The sequence below is a fragment of the Lolium rigidum genome, chromosome 5, assembly GCF_022539505.1.
Source record: "Lolium rigidum isolate FL_2022 chromosome 5, APGP_CSIRO_Lrig_0.1, whole genome shotgun sequence".
NCBI classification, from domain to species: domain Eukaryota; kingdom Viridiplantae; phylum Streptophyta; class Magnoliopsida; order Poales; family Poaceae; genus Lolium; species Lolium rigidum.
In genome coordinates, this window is record NC_061512.1 from 232,621,413 (window position 1) to 232,635,697 (window position 14,285).

A 14,285-nucleotide genomic window follows, 5' to 3' on the forward strand; every position below is an offset into this window, starting at 1 on the left:
TCTTTGATCTGCCATACTGATCCCTTGAAACTTTATGGCATGAAATTCAACCCATCAGTTTATTACATTGTCACCACTATCTGCTACCTGATAATTTCTTACTCTACATCACCAAATACTAAAACCTGTATTTTTTTAATTATTTTTAAGCTATTTATACTATTGTTGATGATTATGTTGGAATATATATACGGCTGAGATTAGACTATGTTTAGATCATTTTGTACTCTAAGTCTATCTCCCTTTTGTACCTCTATTATATATACCCTAAAGGGTCATGGCAATAAACACATAATACTAGGATTCTACAATTTTACATGGTATCAGAGCGGTTATTCTCGCGGCGCGGATCCTAGTTCATCCCACCACTTTCCCATCATGTCGCTCCTGAGGAGATCTCCTCGGGGACGCGGCACTCGGTCTTGATCAAAGATCTGATCGGTTCTTAATTTAGATCATATATACAATTTTTGAATTCCCAAATTTCATAGATTAAGTCCGATTTAGCCAAATAAAATCTCTAGACTTGACCCACAACGGTGCAAATCAGTGTAAAATCGCTTCAAATCAATCTACGGACGTCACGGACCGCGCAACAGACGCGGCATCATCATGCAGCTAGCGCAGGTATGACATTGCCATCTCGGGAGACACGGAGCAGGATATGATAAGCCTTTGCTTAACGATTTGTATAAGATAGTTTCCCATCTAATGCAACAACAATCAGAGTGGCGCAGCGGAAGCGTGGTGGGCCCATAACCCACAGGTCCCAGGATCGAAACCTGGCTCTGATAAATTGTTTCTTTTTTTTCCATATGTGGCTACACTTATTATATTGATTTTCTAGCTCTTCTTTCAAAATAATTATCTGATAATTTCAGTGAACTATTTTCTGTTATGTTGGTTTTGTAGCTCCCTTTTCCAAATAATCCCCGTAGGTAGAAATATCACAACAAATTAAAATGGTGCTATGGAAGTTGGAAGGACACCTAACATAATTCCCCTTGCTTAAAAACAAAGAAGTTCCATTGGTTAGATAAATAGAAGAGGGGTGCCATAGGGTGATACGGGAAGTACTAAGCGTCCTTCGGGGGATTAAATTTACGATCCTCCGGGTCCGCGTCCGTCCGATGCGGCTGAGAAGACCGTTCGATACGACCCGTGAAACCGGTGCACGTCGCTTTCTTTTTCATCTAGTGGATCCAGCTCACGTCGCTTTCTTCTCCTCTCTCTCTCTCCTACAAGCGGGATCATTTCTTCTTCTTCCCACACCGAGTCTTAGCTCCGGCGACATGGCCTCGCATCATCGCCGGTAGCATCACCTCCAGCTCCATGTAGCAGCACCACCCAATAGTCGTAGCAGGGACGCCAAGCAGCAGTAGCACCGGCGACCGACCTTCGCAGCAGCTGTCGCACCGCAGTCGTTGCAGCACCGCCTGCCCATCGTAGCATCGGCGCTGACCTTCGTAGTTGTTGTCGCACGACGGTCTTTGTAGCATCGGCGGCCCGTGGTAGCATCGGTGGACGACCTCGGCAGTAGCGCCGTCCGCCAGTCATAGCAGTGCCGCCCGACGTTCGCAGCATTGCCGCCAGCTCCATGTAGCACCGGTTGCCGGCGGTGGCAGTAGCGCCACCCGACCTTTGTAGCACCGTCGCTCGTGCGACCTAGCAGCAGCGCCGCCAGCTCCATGTAGCACCGGTTACCGGCGGCGGCAGCAGCTCCGCCCGACTTACGCATCACCGCCGACAGCTCCATGTAGCATGACTAGCATCGGCTGCCAGCGGCGACAGCAGCTCTGCCCGATCTTCGCAGCAGCGTCGCCAGCTGCATGTAGCATCGGCTGCCGGCGGTGGTAGTAGCGCCGCCCGCCCGTTGTAGCATCAACGGCCAGCCGCTGGGAGAAGCACCCTTGCAGCACGTCGCTAGTCACAGGAGATACAGGGGCGCATGCCGATACGGAAGACGAGGCGATCGTCGTCTCTCTGCTCGAGCTTAACTGGGGTGGCGCATGCCGGAGCTAGGCCGAGAAGGGGGGAATCGGGATTGGGCTCGAGCTTAGGGCCCTAGGCGGAGAGGGCGGGAGCCATGGTCGGCGGCGGGTGGAGCAAACCATGGCGTACACGGGCTGGAGGAAACGAAACTGAGGATAAGGTAAGGGTAAGGAGAAAATTGAGTGGAGAAGAAAAAGCTTCGTGGTGGGCCCAAAACAGATGTCTCCCACCTTCACAAGCGCCAGCGAGGCGGACGATCGCTGCCCGCGATCCCCCGGGGGAAGGCCAGCTTTTTCCCTACCTACCTATAAACAAACACTGTAGCCAAAACAAAATAATGGAAAATCATCATATACCTAACTCATCCCACTATACCCAACTTTTGATTTGGTTTTTGTACATCACGCAATTTGAAAAAGACATGAAGTTTTGCCCTCCAGAGTTTCTGTCTAAGAAAAGTACCACCCGGCCGGAATCACCTATATCTTTTGAGGGACTACTGCTTGGTGCAGTCACTGTGGGTGATAATTATGCATTTCTTTGTTTTCATTTGGTTTGTCATTTGTCACGAGTCAGCCTTGTTGTAAATTTCATTTTCAAAACTCAGGTTACATATACGGAAATAAAAGCAGATTTTGACTTGACTTTTATGTCCGAAATTAAAACCAGTAGTCTGTTTCTTTGAAGGAGATGATTATCTAATCAGCAAATCTCTCTCTAGGGCTGCAAAAGCGGGATATGCCAGATGCTAGAAATCACGATAATGCTGAAACTCATGAGTAGCTCGCGATTCGACTCGGCTTTGCTCGAACACGCGTATAACCGAGTTTCAAATTTTATCATTAAACGATTTGATCTAAACAAGCTGAGTCCATCGAATATTCATTTACCTCGGTAAGTCAAAAGTGTTAAGAAGGTCATCAACGGACACAACTAGGCATTTAGGAGGCATCTACCACTGACACCTACATTTTTAGAAAAAAAGTGCATCATATATATTCATGCATGTCGCATGCTGACAGTTTTTAGCGAGCTACCCACGAGTTTTGCGAGTCGAGTTGAGTTTCATTTGTGGACTTGGTTTTTGAACTAGTCGAGCCTAGCTTAGTTGTTAGTTGAACGAGCTTTAGTGTGGAAGTTAGGTTGACAAAAAAGACATTGCAACTGTTGTTGTTAGTTTGAACACGAGCTAATTTTGGTGCGTGTTGGCCTATACTATGTTGTCCTCCGAGGGCTGATTCGGACGTTATATGTGTAGTTTTGCTTTGAATAGAATGGAACTAGAAGAAAAGAGGAAGGAGACGATAGGAGGCATTTGTGGCGCCCAATCTCCCTCGAAGCGGGTATATATATTCTGCAACTATGGGAGGAGCCTTCCACTGTCCGGCATATTGTGCATCTATTTCCACAATGGAAGCATCCAAATTTACATTAGTACTACTACCTTCGTTTTAAAATATAAATTTTTTCATCAAGCAACGGAGAGAAAGTAGTGACCGGTGAGAGTTGGTTAGAAGACGACGCCACGCGGGTGACGCGTCTTCTTCCTCGCCTGCATGAAGAGGAGCAAAACCAGGGGCGGCGGCGCGACCGTGTCTTACCGTGGGCATGCAGGACGAGATCGAGTTGGTGCAGACTATCGTACGGTACATGTGTACAGTCGGTAGGAAGTTGCATGGAAACCCGACCAAATGAATATCCATGTGGAGAATGTCGATCCCGGACGTGGCATACAGATCGAGCACGATCGCCTGTACATTATGCACGTGTGCGGTGGATGCCAGCTTGGCGCGCAAGAGATGACTTGCTTCTAGAGGGCATCAATGGACCAGTCCTTTTCCACGGATGCACCTGGCCGTTTTCCTCGTCCGTATATATGCTCCGAGTCATCTGCATACCTGCATTCACATAACTGTACTGCTCTATCAGTTTCGTGGCCAACAAACTTACTTAGTAAGACAAATTTCATGGAACCGATGGAGTAATTAAAACGCTATTGGCGCTGGCTTTGCATGCATGTATGATAAAGTCAATCGAATTAGCCACACAAGGAAAATCTTATTTTACGTATAGATACTCCAAATATCTCTACTACTTACTTAAAAAGACTAAAGTAGTTCCTTATTCTGCCAATACGTTCGTCGTCCTCATTTTCAGCTAGCTTCCGCGCTACGTCGCTCCACCAAGTTGGGCCAGGCCCATCACGATGCATCCGTCGCGTGTCGCTCGTCCCTCGTTCCATCTTCCAGTTCCCAGGATACCCGACCCGCTCCCCCGCCGCCGCCTCCCATCAACCTCCAGCACCGCGCCACCGCCAGTTCGCCCGCCACGGGTCAGATGAGACGCGCGGCGGTACATCCGCTGGCTGCTCCCTCCTCCACCTCATCCTCGGTCGCCATGGCCTCCTCCTCTTCCCAGTACCCTCCCTCAAGTCCTTCCTCACTGGTCGTCGACATGGAGACAGGGCCGGGCAGCATCACGAGGGCCCTCGCCTGCCTCCACGAGGGCAACGCACGGTTGCCACGATCCTGGACGCGAGGCCGCCACCGGCCGCCGCGCGTGCCTTCCCGCCGATGCGTGCCGATCTGGCCGCTGCTTCACCTGAGGGAGTTGGGGTGCGGTGACGCCATCAGCGTGGTGGCGGAACAGCGAGCAGGGAGAACCGGGGACGGATGCGCCTACGTCGACCACAGGTCCAACGGCGAACAACGGCAGTGCGTGGGAGAACCGGGATGATGACGGAATCGAGGGGGCAAGGGTCCAATCTACTCTTGGGAGGAGCTGTCGGCGAAGTTGCTCCGGAGAGCACTACCAGGTCACCTCCGCGGCTGCCGTCCGACCCAGGGTCGCCAGCGGCTTCGTCACCGCGTCGGAGCATGGAGGAAATGTCTGAATCGGACTCTGGGTCGGCAAGGGGGACGAAGAGGAAGAGGGTCACCGAGCCTAGGGATGGGGATTCGGCGGGCTCTGGTTCCGACTCCTCTGGCTCTCCGTTCCGCAGGCCCAAGGCTCCCCTGATGCCCATCTGCACGGAGGAGGATGGCACCGTGCTCTACGGCTTCACCGACGACCAAGACGTCATGGACAGATACCATGATGATATGCAGAAATACATCAAGAAAAGGGGTAAGAGTGTGTTTGTCTGCTCAGTAGTTTTTTTGATTAGCTAGAGAATATTGCGGTCTTATAAATTGTGGTATTGCCAAAAGTGCTGTATTTCTGCATTTTTCTAAAAAACTTGGTGCTGTACGACTGAAATAACAAAATACAACGCTGCCAAACGCCTTATCATTTTCACTGAAACAGTACAAAACTGAGATTTATGAGAACTGTAGTATTCATTTCCGAAACATTGAAATAATGTGGTTTGGAATACTTTGATTTTGAGAAAACTGAGCTGTCAAACTGGGCATATGTATATTGAGTGACACTATATTTGACCAAGTTCTTGTATTGCTCTCATGGATATGGATTTTTTTTTCCTAGATCGTCACAAGCGGATGTTAACACTTGCACCGTCCAGTGTCACCGAGCGCCGCACCGCCAAGGAGACAGAGTCTGTTCTAAAGTGTGCTGAATCGGTTCTAAGCCTTTCAGCCTACCTGGGTACTCTTCTTAGTCTTTAGACTAACCTGGTTTTATTGTTGTTGCTATTTCTAAGCATGCTCTGTAACATGAGCAGATGGCAAGATGATAAACCAGTGCACAGGAATTGTCGTTGAGGTAGATGCATTTAGGAACTCCGCTATCATTCTCACCTCAGCATGGCTTTTCTGCACCAAGAAACCTTTGGATGATTGGACAAAAAAGGAGTACCCTACTGAGGCAAAGGTAAAATCTTAAAACAAATCATGCAATTAAGTCATAGCATCGTTGTTCAGATTACATATAAACCACAATAGCAATGCACTTATGTCAATGAGTTGTGGGATATGATCTAATGGAAAATCAACACCTTTTGACGTCTATATGCCACTCAAGTTGTATTTTCTTATGACATGATGATGGGTTCTTGTACGGTGTGCTAATTGTTAGCTGGGGAATGCTATTGTCTTTATAGTATTTGCTTTCAGCTAATCAAAGTCTGAGTCAATCTGCCTATGTTTTATGAATTGTGTAAACAAGACCATTTGAAACTAAGAATGTCTGACCATTAGTTTCAAACTAAAAAAAGAAAATATTTCTGACCACCTCTTTTGTCTATTATTGGCAAATGTTTGACCTGGTATATTCAACTCTTTCAGTTAATTTTTTTCAGGTTAATGTTCATATGTTGGATGACTCAACTTTAGAATGTCGTTTGATGTTCTTCAGCAAGCACTATGAAATAGCCTTCTTTGAGATTAGTGGGGATATTTCATTGAAGACTTTGTCATTGGAACGTAATGTGGAGTTAGGCCAGGATGTATTTCTATTGGCTAGAGATACAAATTTGAATCTGATTTGTAAGCGAGACAAGGTGCAACTTGTAGATCCTTGTGAACATCAGCAAAATCACTATCAATTCCTCAACGGTCCAATTCCTCAGGTTATAGTCATCTTTTCTCCTCTCCCTCTCCGGCCTCACCTCTTCTCCCTCTGCTACTGCTAGCGAGCGCAATGGCGGGCGAACCGGAGGATCTCGATCTTCGCCACCGCATCCTTGGCTCCACGTCTTCTGCCAGCGGCGTAGTTTGGCGGCCGGGTGGTGGAGGACGATGCAGTCATCCCCGTGGTCGGTCCCCTTTCCCAAGTGGAGGAGAGGCGTGTACGTGGTCGTCGGCGGAGCGATGGGATTGGATTGGGGGCGGGGATTGTCGGCGCTAGGATTCCGCGGCGGCCGGTGCCCGAGGTCGGTGAAGGCGCGGAAGATCTTGGCGGCCAGGCTGAGGAGACGGCGGTTGACCACCAGACCGTGTTGCCATCGATGCCAATCAGGTGGCGGCGCACGCGCTAGGATCGTCGTGGTCTAGCGCCCTGACGCCAGGGACATCACGCCCACGCTGCTCTTCTACTGTGCTACACCGTCCAGGTCCAGTACAAGCAGGTATGACGTATGTCTTCATATTTGGGGCTTCTTTTCCAGTCTACGGGTAGTGTGTCCGTGATCGCCTGAACCGATGCAATCCGAGTGATGTCGATGGAACTATTCGGTGCAGACTTTCAATCTCCTTCAGCTTTGAAATTTTGAGTACGTTGCAGTCTAGCTTCTCTTTGAGTCCAGTTAATTTCCGTGATGATTGATGCACTGGGTGAGCACCTGAATCGATGGCAGTTTGGAGATTACTAATAAAGATTTACGTCATGGAGGATCCCAGTGCATAACAAAGCATGGCGATGTGGATGGAAGAATCATCTCAGATTGAGCAAGGGACAGTAACGTACATGTCATATTATCTCTATCTTTTCTCACTGTTGATACTTATGTTAAAGAATCTGTAGTAATCAACCAATCCTCGTGTCCTCATGGTGAAGTACTCCTTGGTATTGGTTTGCTAATTTATTGCTGAATAGCAATCTAACTGCTGCAATTGGTTAAAAAATGACCTGAAGGGTGAACCGGTGAAAAAATGATATTGGTATTTATATTTTCACTGGATCCTTGCTTTGTGTTATATTACAGATTCCCTGGATGCGTTTTGTAGGCACAGGTTGATTGATTATCCCAATATCTCTTCTCGACATAGGAACGTTCATAGTACAGTAGATATTTTAAATAGCACTGAATTAGCACATTAGCACGATGAAACTAAGATTATAGCAACCCAACTTGTAGCTAGCAGGACCAATCGAAAGTGAAAGGGAAGATATCTTTTATAGCTTAAGGGCATCTCTAGAAAAGGTCTAGATCCAATCGTCGATATTTCCATATATGCTATATACTCTAAGGGATTTCTCCTTTATATCATATTTTTTCAACAGGTCGCCTAAATTCATTCCCCTATAACTATCCTTTTTTCCTTTTTTGAAAGAAAATTCTAGAACTATCTTGACTACTGACAACTTCTATTTATAAATTTTACAATAGCTCATTTTCATGTGCGCTAAGATTCTCTTTTAAACCATGAGCTATATAAGATTTTATCTGCGACAATAAATATAACCTTCTCCATGTTAAATTCAGCGACATTTAGCTACCAGTAGTAACATTCACCAAGCAGAGTAGTAGGAGCAGCGAACTTCAGCGCCCCGATGCCGGGGACATCACGCCCATGCTGCTCTTCAACTGTGCTACATTGTCCAGGTCCAGTACAAGCAGGTATGCATGCTCCTTCTATTCAGATTTAGAGCTTCTTCTCCAGTCTACGGGTGTAGTGTGTCTGACTGTGGCTGTCACTGCATTATTTGCTATGGATTGAACCGGGCGGCGTCCATTGTGCTGGGCATTGTTGGTGTATAATTACTGCCTGAATTAGCTGCTTGGTGATCTATTTTTTCGATGCCGTGACGTTAGCTACTCTGATTGATCCCCAGCCTATGATTTGGGATTCTCTACTTACAAGTACGCCAAAACAATGTAGTTTCTTGACCTCTGAAAAAATGTATTTTTTATTGAATTTTCCTTTCCCTACTCATCTCTTGGTACGCGTTCTGCTGGTGTCTGATGCCCACAAATTTTCTGCATTCATGCCTTCAGGAGAACTGCTATTAGAAATTTGATTAACATGTTCGTGTGCCATACAGGGCAAAAATTCCAGAATGTGGTTTCTCTGGATTGAAAGTAGTGATGGTTCGTGCAGTTTGCATGAACGCAAACACTCGCCTTGAACATGTATTGCTTTCGAGTGACGGTTGCTGTCATTGACTCAAGCATGCAAGTTCCGAAACCATTTCAAAAAACAAGCACACTGAGATGTATTGCCACCGAGTGTTTTACAACATGTAAACAAATACATTATACAGAGCCTCCTAAACATGTTTCCCAAATGTTGCAGATCGATGGATGTTTTTAATGCTAGGCAGTGAACAATTATTTGAGTACATCTGTTAGACACATATTTGAGTATAAGTTGGAATGTAAGAAACTATCTGTATGCCAGGCAATGATATTTTAACATTGTAAAATTTAACCTTCTCTTCGACTTTGCCGTCACTTGCACTATGTTGGAAAAGATAACATGGAAAGGGGAATTGACTTTTGATGCAATACTTGGGTCAAGGAAAACCTTTTCATCTCATAGTGTATTTCTTGCGTTACTACCCTTCCCGATGCTTTGGCCTTCCGCTCTGCTTGTGGATAGCTCGTCCGGAGTGTTTGATTTGTGAACAATGCTTTAAATTGTGCTAATTGATTAGTTAGGTTGCTTACCATACAAAAAGGCATATTAGTACTTCGGAAGCTATCATCCGCTTGGAACTTTTAAAAAACTTATAGCAGTTGCTTATTGTAGTGGAGGAAGAGGTGTATGCCGACATCTGGTCATTGCTGCGCCCACTAAGCAAGCAAGTCACTCAATCCTTATAAATTCCCTATTTTAGATAACTTCTACTTATACAAATTCATCTATGATACCAGTGATCTAAGAAATATATATTCAGCCGATTGGGATGTGCTAAGTACCATATGTCTACTGTTTTGGTACCAAAAGTAGTATGAGATTGATATATGTGTTGATTATATATAAGATTTCATAGGGATAAACATGATATTTTACTTTGCAATATCGAAAGATATGTAGTCATGTAGCATGTAACAAAATTTATCTCATGGAAATAGCAACTCACATGAAGTATAATGAGTTTTGTGTATTATAGGATCTTCGAGTGAATGTTTCATATGCACAATTTTTGGGCGGATTATTTCTTGTACAAACATGTTTTTTTGCTGCTATCGAATATTAGGATTTTCAAGGAGAATGGCAGGGCATTAAATCTGGAGGAATAATAGTTTCACTGACATGGGCTAGGCCAAACTCCTACCAAAGTGTTGCTCATTCAAAATTTGTATGAACAGACTAGATCGGTAATCTAATATTTGTATGCATATGACAAATATGATCCATGATCTTTAACTTGAATCTTCAAATGATTTTAGCTACTTCCAATTTCGGTGTGGTTGCATTGTTGATCGCGTTGAAACTGCATATGCTAATGTAGATCCGACTTGAGTCTCGAGTTTGTAGGTATGGAGTTGATTCACCTCTCTATTGGTTTCTGGCTCTTTGAATATATGTTTCTGTTGTCTCAATATTACATCATTTATTTCTGGCAAATCAATGTGATCATATATGAGGAGGACCATTTTGCAACAAAGAATTTACAGGTGTTCCCATTGAATTAAGAGATAGAGTTATATGTTTGTCATTCGTGTGTAATAACACCTCATTGCTACTCATGATTTTGATGGTGGAGCAATGTGGGGTCCGTTGACCCTTAAGCATAGGGGGAGCACAATGGCGGTTGCAGGCCTCCACCACTTTTGCGCTTCAAAATAAGAGCTTAGGTGAGTGTACGAGCTTTACGTCCGCTTTATAGTAGTTTTTTTACGAGGTCCAGGCCTTGAGAATGTTGCTATGTATCTACTTAAATATTGTGAATGCATCATGTGTTGCCAAGAGCTTTGATGTGAATGCGCGCATTATCATCCTGGTTCCTAAGTTATATGGAAGGCTTGAACATGGTTCCACGATGATGCCTTCTTCACCTGGTTGTTGCCCTATAGTAGCTACCTTTTCTGACTTAATCATATTGCAGTTGCGGCCGATGAAGAAGCTTCTCCTTAGAAGTGGAACTGCCTCCCTTAGGCACCATGGCTGGGAGGAAATCGATGAGCCTCTCCTTAGAAGTGGAACTGCCTCCCTTAGGCACCATGGCTGGGAGGAAATCGATGAGCCTGTGAAGTACCGTTCCTCTAAATGGCCTTGTGCACGTATCTGTTTCACTTCAATCTCAGACATTATCTCATGTTTGCTAGATATAAGGACCTGTTAGCACGCCGGGTTTATTGCGTTCAATATTATCATGTTGTAATACATTATGATATTTCTGATTTGTTTTGAGTTTTCGTAGTGAGTTGTGAGTGGGAGCGGCGATTTGGCTCCCGGGAGCATATGCTCCCGGTTTTTTCGAAAAATCAGAATAAATCGAAAACTTATCAAAAAAAAATCGAAAAAAAATCGTGTACGTACCTGACCATGGCACGCACCACCGTGTAAAATGTCGTTGCAAAGTGTCATCGTATGCGTCCTGAACAAAAATGACAAATTTCTGACATGAAATGAGATCCAAAATTTTGAATCTCAGATCTGGAAATTTGTCATTTTTGCCCAGGACGCATACAATGACATTTCGCAGCGACATTTCACAAGGTGGTGTGTGCTATGGTCAGGTACGTGCATGATTTTTTTCGGAATTTTTTGAAAAGTTTTGAAAAACAAAATTTGCTCCCCAAAAATCCGGGAGCAAATGCTCCCGGGAGCCGAGAGGAATTTCCGGTTGTGAATTATATATGTGCATTGAGAAATAAAATTTGAGGACCCGTAGCAACGCACGGGCATTTGTACTAGTACGATTAAAATCATGGAACGGATGGAGTAATTAATACTCCAAGTTTAATACTGTAGTACTACTACCCTAGTTGTCAATTAGATGCGGCGAGCCGTGACGATGTGTGTGCATTCACTGCCGCTGTCACCGCACACTACCCACTCCATAACACTATTTGCTCTCAACCCGTTGTCCCAGTGACATCAAAGTATTCGAGCACAAAAGCGCCATTTCCCTCGCTGATTATTCAAGCCTTTGACCGCTCACAAGTGCAGCGCAAGTGCCCTCCCTGTCTCCGTTGACACTGACAGAACTTACGGGCCGGTGCACTGGTTCATGACGCCTTGGCATGCGTCATCGCATAAACATGCCATGTACCGGTGTCCCGTATATAAAGCAGCGTCGCATAGGCTCCATCTGCCAGCATCCAGATAGGCAAATCAACTCTCTCAAACACAAATCCATCGGCAGCCGACAGGTGAAAGTAAAAGTACCTGCGCATCCTCGCAGGGATAAAGATGGGCTCATGCGTCTCGCTCTCGGCGGCGCCGCCGCCGCCGACAGTGGCCACGGCGAAGGTGGTGCACGTGGACGGCCCCATCGTGCAGTTCGCGACGCCCGTCACGGCGCGGGATGCTCTGGGCAGCGATGCCGCCAGCTCCTCGAGCTTCCTCTGCAGCTCCGACGAGCTCCGGTTCGACTTGCCCGCCCGCGCGCTGGCGACCGAGGAGGCGCTCCAGCCCGGGTGCCTGTACTTCGCGCTCCCCGTGTCCATGCTCCGCCGGCCGCTCTCCGGGCAGGAGATGGCCGCCCTCGCCGTCAAGGCAAGCTCCGCTTTGGCCACCCTCGCCAACAGCTGCAAAGGGCGGGGTCGTCGGAGCGGATGAGGGCGAACGAGACGGCGGATGGAATGACCACGTCTACGGAAAATACGGCACGAGCATGACGGCCATTAGCCGTCCTGCGGTCGTGCAAAGGCTGAGCGCCATTTCTGAGGCCAGTGCCTGAGTCGTGACTCGTGAGTGGAACCCAATATGGATTCAGCGATTTAACGGTTATATTGTTTAGAGAGTGTAGTTAAGTAGATTATGCGTTACTTAATTTTGTTACTGAGTAGTTGATCTCGTTGATAGCTCGATCTCCAAACTGAGGAGGAGATCGTATGTAGGAGTATGTACAACCGTACAGGGTACCTCTGCTTCGATTCTTTTCTGTGTACATGTAATTTTTTGATTAAGGAGCACAAACTCGTTATACACCCTATATATGGTAGTGCCTGAAATATAGTATATAAACAATGAATTGTGTAAATGCACGTTTCAGAATTAAACTAGTGATGCTCTCGTTGTCGATATTTTGCAAAGAATACACACAAGGGGGATATTCTAGTCGTGACACTAGTGGAGAACATGCCTTTCGTCCCAAGCCCGTGGGAGGAACAGTCCCGGTTTTGAACCAAACCGGGTTCAATGAGGGGTACTGGTCCCGGTTTATCGTGGAAACCCTTTGGTCTCGGTCCGTTTGGGGTCTTTAGTTCCGGTTCGTAATACCAACCGGGACTAAAGGGGGGCCTCTGGGGCAAAAGCCTTTAGTCCCGGTTCGTATTACCAACCGGGACTAAAGGGTAGACCTTTAGTCCCGGTTTGTATTACCAACCGGGACTAAAGGATTTTTGGGTTTTTTTTGGCTCCCCACGCACCACCACCCCCCCCCCCCGGATCGCCTTTTAACACTGTAAAATAGAAAATAAAATGATAGAAAATTCAAAAAAATAAAATGTTTTCAGATTCTTGTATGTTATGCAACCTACTATTAGGAAAAATTAACAAATTTGAATTTTCACTTTTTTTGCAAAAAAGGTTAGAAAAATTGTAAATTCCAAATGAAAATATGAAAGCAGGAAGATTTTAGTTTTTGCCAGAAATTCAGAATTTTATATTTTATATTTTTTAAATTAATAATTTCATCATGCATAAAGATTACTATTACTTAACCATAAAGTTAGCCAATTTTTTAGATTTTCAAAGTTTGGCAAAAAAAAATATTAAAAAATTTAATATTAAAGAACAATTATAATACAAATTAAAAAATTAATATTTATGAAAAAATAAAATTATAATATAATTATCACAACATGTTATTACGTCATTAGTTTTGTTTATTAAAATAATTATTTGGAATTCGAACAATAAATAAGCGTGACATCGACCAACATGTTAATAGGATTGATATGATACTATTATCACAACATGCGTGCGAAGCACTTGGAGGATGGGAAAGGAACTTGGAAGTTAAGCGTGCTAGTCTTTGGAGTAGTGGGAGGATGGGTGACCGAGCGGGAAGTTGGACCACGGGTAAGTAATTTGACTAGAGATTATAAGCGTAGTTAGAGATTAAGTGTAGTTAGAGACTAAACTAGTTAAATAACTGAAATACTAGAAATTCTGAAAAAAAAGAAAAAAAAGGAGGAGCGAAAAATAATTGGGCATAACAAAATGGATTAAAAAATTAACAAATAACCTCCAGTCCTGGTTGAACCGGGACCAAAGGTCCTCCACCTCGAGCGCCCTCGCCGCACCACGTGGCGGGAACTTGTTGGTCCCGGTTTGCAAACCGGGACTGAAGGCCCAAACGAACCGGGCCTGTAGCCCCGTTTTCCACTAGTGTGATGTTCGAACTGGAAACATGCCTTCAATTTTATACCCCCATCCCATGAACTATGCTCACCCTCAAGTTGGACACGTATGATGAATTAAACGAATATGAATTATGCTCACCGTAAAATACGAGAACGATTTGCAGTTGTTATTGATCTTGGGTGGTATATT

The 14,285-nt window shown here is 45.2% G+C and overlaps 2 protein-coding genes and 1 non-coding gene across 3 annotated transcripts; all 3 read left to right on the top strand.

Moving 5' to 3' along the window:
* The first annotated feature begins 722 nt into the window (after positions 1-722).
* Positions 723-794, top strand: TRNAM-CAU. Its single transcript has one exon. It is a non-coding gene; the product is annotated as a tRNA-Met (tRNA).
* A 3,925-nt stretch (positions 795-4,719) lies between these two features.
* On the top strand, positions 4,720-6,637 carry LOC124657806. The gene is made up of 4 exons (XM_047196308.1): positions 4,720-5,118; positions 5,479-5,598; positions 5,675-5,823; positions 6,251-6,637. Exons 1-4 carry the CDS (start codon positions 4,725-4,727, stop codon positions 6,581-6,583), a joined length of 996 nt encoding a protein of 331 aa, XP_047052264.1. The 5' UTR covers positions 4,720-4,724; the 3' UTR covers positions 6,584-6,637.
* Positions 6,638-11,975: 5,338 nt separating this feature from the next.
* Positions 11,976-12,344, top strand: LOC124657231. The gene has a single exon (XM_047195816.1). It carries the CDS (start codon positions 11,976-11,978, stop codon positions 12,342-12,344), a length of 369 nt encoding a protein of 122 aa, XP_047051772.1.
* Positions 12,345-14,285: the final 1,941 nt, after the last annotated feature.

Bases quoted from the DNA above. Each gene is read 5' to 3' on its own strand.
- LOC124657806 (XM_047196308.1), top strand. From the start codon at position 4,725: ATGATGACGGAATCGAGGGGGCAAGGGTCCAATCTACTCTTGGGAGGA. The intron at 5,119-5,478 runs GTAAGAGTGTGT...TTTTTTTCCTAG, and splicing joins GAAATACATCAAGAAAAGGG to ATCGTCACAAGCGGATGTTA. The intron at 5,824-6,250 runs GTAAAATCTTAA...AATTTTTTTCAG, and splicing joins AGTACCCTACTGAGGCAAAG to GTTAATGTTCATATGTTGGA.
- LOC124657231 (XM_047195816.1), top strand. From the start codon at position 11,976: ATGGGCTCATGCGTCTCGCTCTCGGCGGCGCCGCCGCCGCCGACAGTG.